A 5,315-nucleotide genomic window follows, 5' to 3' on the forward strand; every position below is an offset into this window, starting at 1 on the left:
TTGTCAACAATTGCGGTCTTTTTTTTATTATTCATGCTGTGAAAGACACTTTGTTAAAGTTAAGTTTTATATTTAGCATTTAACCTAACTAAATTTTAAAAAGAGATCAACCGTTAAAAATTCCCTCACTCACCAAATTCCCCGAGTTTAGCACTCTGTAGAAGCAGTACTCTGCAGAACTGGACTCCATGCTACTTGTGTGCGAAATGTGCAGAAATGTCAGTTAAGGGCAGGATTAGCCTCATTTGTTTATTCCACAAAGTGTTGACTTATTATCTTAAAGAATGGCACTTGGGGAGGTGGGCTTATTGAAGCCTACTCTATGAATCACATCCTCCATAATGGAGAGGAAAAACAAAATTACAAACTGCACCTTTCCTCACAATTTAAATTCAGTTTGAGCAGCTGTGGTGTTAGGAAGCAGTAATAAAACTCTAATTTCCACTACAAAGGGACAGGGGAAGAAAGGAGAATTAGAATCATTCAGCACAGAAGGAAGTCATTCAGCCTATAGTGCCTGTGCCAGCTCTTTGAAAGAGCTATCCAATTCTTCCCAATACCTGGCTCTTTCCCCACATCTCTGCAAGCATTTCCATTTAAGTACATATCCAAATTGTTTTTGGAAGTTATTGATTTTGCTTCCACCATCTTTTCCGGCAGTGCATGCCAGATCATGTTAGGAATAAAAAACTCATTTCCCCTCAGGTTCTTTTGCCTTAAATCTGTGTCCTCTAGTTGCCACCTTTTTGCTACTGCAAAGAATTTCTCCTTATATACTCTATCAAAAAGCTTCATAACTTTGAAAACAAACACTAAAATGCTTGCATCCCAGGTTGCTAAACAAAGTGGGGATGCAGAGAGAAGTGTTTGGCATAGTATTGCAATCTTCCCTAGATACAGGGGAGGTGCCAGATTGGAGAGTGGCAAATGTGATACCCTTATTCAAGAAAGGGTGTAAGGACAGTCTTAGCAACTACCAGTCAGTTAGTTTACCATCAGTGGTTGATAAGATTTTAGAAACTATAATCAGGAAAAATATCAACGGACACTTAGAGGGGTTTGAGTTAATTAAGGATAGCCAGCATGGATTTGTAAAAGGCAGATCATGCTTGACTAATTGAATTTTTTGATGAAATGAGAGAGAAGATTGATGAAGGGAATGCGGTGAATGTTATTTATGTGGATTTGAAGAAAACATTTAATAAGGTACCACATAAAAGGCTGGTTAACAAAATTGAGGCTCATGGCATTGGAGAGTCAGAGTTATATGGCACAGAAACAGACCCTTCGGCCCATCGTGTTTGTGCTGGCCGTCAAGCACCTATCTATTCTAATCCCATTTTCCAGCACTCGGCCCATAGCAGATAAAAAAATTGGCTTAAGGGCAGAAAACAGCGAGTCACAGTAAATGGTAAAAGCAAAATACTGCGGATGCTGGAAATCTGAAATAAAAACAAGAAATGCTGGAAATACTCAGCAGGTCTGGCAGCATCTGAGGAAAGAGAAGCAGAGTTAACGTTTCGGGTTAGTAAATGGTTGCTTTTCAGACTGGAGGATAGGAGACAGTGGTGTTCCCCAAGGGTCAGTGTGTATATAAATAAATAAATTGCTTGGATCTTGGAATAAAGAGTAGAATCTCAAAATTTGCTGACATCACCAAACTTGGAGGTGCAGCAAACAATGAGGATGATATGAACTGCCTGCAACAGGATACAGATAGGCTAGCAGAATGGGCAGAGATGGAATTTAATACTGACAAGTGTGAGATGATGCATTTTGCCAAAAGGAATAGGGAGAGGCAATATATACTTAATGGCACAGTTTTTAAGAGTGTACAGGAACAAAGAGACTTGGAGGTGCATGTGCATAGATGTTTGAAGGTGGCAGGACATATTGAGTGTGGTTAGTAAAGAATATGGAATCTTAGGATTCATAAATAGAGGCATACAGTACAAAAGCAGGGAAGTTATGCTGAATCTTTATAAAGCTTTGGTTAGGCCCAAAATGGAGTACTGCATCTAGTTCTGGTCTCTACACTTCAGGAAGGATGTGAGGGTCTTCGAAAGGGGGCAGAGGAGATTTACTAGAATGGTTCTAGGGATGGAGAATTTTAATTACAAGGTTACGTTGGAAAAGCTTGAGTTTGTTCTCCTTAGAACAAAGGAAATTGAGGGGAGATTTCATAGAAGTGTACAAGATTATGACAGGCTTAGATAAGATAGACAAGGAAAAACTGTTCCCATTAATAGTATAAGGACTAGGGGGCACAGATTTAAAGTTTTTGGGCAAAGGTGCAGGGCGAATATGGGGAAGCACTTTTTTTTAATGCACTGGGTTGTAATGACCTGGAACTTGCTGCCTAGACAGGTGGTGGAAGCGGAGAGGATGAATGACTTCAAGAGGAAGTTGTATGACCCAGTGAGAAAAATCGACTTTCAGGGCTACCGGGATCGAGCCAGGGTGTGGGACTGGCTGCCAAGCCAAGAGCCGGCGTGGGACTCAATGGGTTGAATGGCCTCCTTCTGTGCTGTAAATGACTATGACTTCTAATAAATTTCCCCTTAATCTTTTCTTCTTTAAGAAGAACAATCCCAGCTTTTCTAGACTCTCCAGTTGGGTCAATTATACTGGCGACCGCAGTTCCCGTCTCGCAGATCTTAAATAATCTAATGCTGCAAGTTTCAATAAAAACGTAAATTTTATTTACCGCAGCTTTTGCAATCCCCACTATGTCTGCAGCGACAAACAGGAACTGGCATTTGTTCGTTCGGCTCCTGTTTACAGGGATTATTAATGAGGAAGACAGACACAAAAAAAAATAATAAAGTAAGGGATCATGTTCGTCGCTGGCAAACGTGTGGACAAGCCGCTCTCCTTCACCACCGGGAAGGACGTCGATGGGTGCTGGTCTTAATAACCGCCAACTAACAAACCCTAGGCAACCACCGATCCTTCCCCCAGTATAGTACTTGCAGGTAGAGAGTACACAAAGCAGCCCGGCACACAGGGAGAATAGGACTACTGGAAACTGATTAATACTTGGTAGATGTACAAAGGGACAATCTCGGGCCTGTCACTTTAAACTAAGACGCGCTACACGGAATCACAGAATGCTCTCAGCGCGAATTGCAGCAATTCAACCAGGCGAGCCTCAGAATAATTTGAGACTTCCCCTCAGGTCAAAAAAAAATCTAAGCAGCGATACCATGAAGCCCACAGTAAACAGATGGTTCACCTCTAGTCAGAAATGAACGAGAGGAAAATCTATCGGCGAAAGCTCGCGCTTACCAGAAAAACACTTTGGAGAATATAGTGGCCGTTGCCAGGGGATTTCGCTTATCGTCTCCACGAAGAGGCTCCATGTTAGTGTTTAACACTTGGACGGCGCTCTGACTGAGCCGCTCTTACCGGGACCTCCCCTGGCCCCGCCCCCTCCTCGGGCACCGGCTCCGCCCCCTCCTCCTGGCCCCGCCCCCTCCGCCCCCTCCTCCTGGCCCCGCCCCCTCCGCCCCCTCCTCCTGGCCCCGCCCCCTCCGCCCCCTCCTCCTGGCCCCGCCCCCTCCGCCCCCTCCTCCTGGCCCCGCCCCCTCCGCCCCCTCCTCCTGGCCCCGCCCCCTCCGCCCCCTCCTCCTGGCCCCTCCTCCGGCTCCGGCTCCGGCTCCTCCCCCTCCTCCGGCCCCTCCCCCGGCGCCGAACCCTGCCTGCGAAGCGCGCGCTCTCCCTCCCGCTCAGGGGGTGGATTTCGTGATGCTTATAACGTTAAGCTTAAAACGAACCGTTAATTCGAAAAGAAAGGTGAGGAAAGTATGCAAAACAGAAGATATTGGAAATACTCAACAGGTGTGGTAGCATCTGTGGAGCGAGAAACAGTTTAACATTTCAGATCTGTGACTTTTCATCAGAACCTCTCGAGAGTTTGTTCTCCGGACCGACCGTGGAAAAAAAACTTTCGTTTTTCATTCATTGGTAAAACAAAATAATTTGAATGCAAGATGTATCTATCAAATTAAAAGGCCCTTCTGCTTTCCACCTTGGGTGAAAGTACAAATCTAAACGTGTGATATGTTTTAACAGTTTTAAAATTCAGATTTTAAGACATGGGGATTTTTCCCATTCTCAGGGCCAAAAGCAAAGCATATTTGATTCAGCAAATGTACTGGCACTTCACATTTCCTGACCTTTCTTCATTAAACTGCTTCCTACATTCCATCCAAAACTTCCAAACACTCCTGCTGCTCACCTCCTCAGCTACCACCAGTCATGCCTTCTTCCTGAGAGCCTGGGGTTTCTTCCTTCCATTGCTGGGGACAAGTATGCCCTCTTGCTCCTGACTGGACCCAGCAGTAATTCCAGAGATGTGTCATTGAACCCTTATTCTGTGTGCACCATCCATTATGAATACCTCCAATTTCCAACTAAATTGTCCCTTTAACTAGGGGGTGGGCATCATACCCACTGCGTAGCTTGAAGACACAAAATCAATTGCTTGAAATGAGTCACTTTCTTAGATTCCAATCAGAAGGAGACCATTAGGCCCATCGAGCCCATGCTGGCTCTCCATGGAGCTATGCAGTCAGTCCCACTAACCGGCTCGATCCCCGTAGCCCTGCAAGTCTATTTCTGTTAGGTGACCACACAACTTCCTCCAGAAGTCAATGATTGTCTCTGCCCTCACTACCCTTGCAGGCAGTGAGTTCCAGATCATTACCACCCACTGCGTAAAAAAGTGCTTTCTCATTTCCCCCTGCATCATTTGCCCAAAACTTTCAATCTGTGTCCTCTAGTCCTTATACTATTTGTTAATGGGAACAGCTTTTCTTTGTCTAACTTATTTAAGTCTGTCATAATCTTGTAAACTTCTATTAAATCTCCCCTCAATCTCCTTTGTTCCAAGGAGAACAAACCCAAGCTTTTCCAATATAACCTTGTATCTAAAATCCTCCATCCCTAGAACCATTCTAATAAATTGCCTCTCAAGGACTCTCACATCCTTCCTGAAGTGCGGTGACCAGAACACATTGCTCCAACTGGGGCCTAACCAGAGCTTTATAAAGGTTCAGCATAACTTCCCTGCTTTTGTACTGTATACCTCTATTTATGAAGCCCAAGATCCTATATGCCTTACTAACCACACTCTCAGTATGTCCTGCCACTTTCAAACATCTATGCACATGCACTGCCAGGTCCCTCTGTTCCTGCACACTCTTTAGAACTGTGCCGTTAAGTATATATTGCCTCTCCCTATTCCTTTTGTGAAAATGCGTCACCTCACACTTGTGAATATTAAATTCCATCTGCCACCTTTCTGCCCATTG

The 5,315-nt window shown here is 44.5% G+C and overlaps 1 protein-coding gene across 5 annotated transcripts in view; it reads right to left on the bottom strand.

Moving 5' to 3' along the window:
• The window catches only part of abcc4 (ATP binding cassette subfamily C member 4 (PEL blood group)), a 566,891-nt gene extending 562,293 nt beyond the window's left edge, over positions 1 to 4,598 (bottom strand). For 2 of the 5 annotated variants that reach the window (XM_068034378.1, XM_068034377.1), the window contains exon 1: positions 3,289 to 3,411. In XM_068034378.1, the coding sequence (XP_067890479.1) occupies positions 3,289 to 3,362 (74 nt within the window). In that variant the 5' untranslated portion in view covers positions 3,363 to 3,411. Of the gene's footprint in view, positions 1 to 3,288; positions 3,414 to 4,240 lie in introns of those variants that run through there. The other 3 variants (XM_068034379.1, XM_068034380.1, XM_068034381.1) reach the window with 3 other exon arrangements.
• Between the last annotated feature and the right edge of the window lie 717 nt (positions 4,599 to 5,315).

Source organism: Heterodontus francisci, chromosome 6 (genome assembly GCF_036365525.1).
Source record: "Heterodontus francisci isolate sHetFra1 chromosome 6, sHetFra1.hap1, whole genome shotgun sequence".
NCBI lineage: Eukaryota > Metazoa > Chordata > Chondrichthyes > Heterodontiformes > Heterodontidae > Heterodontus > Heterodontus francisci.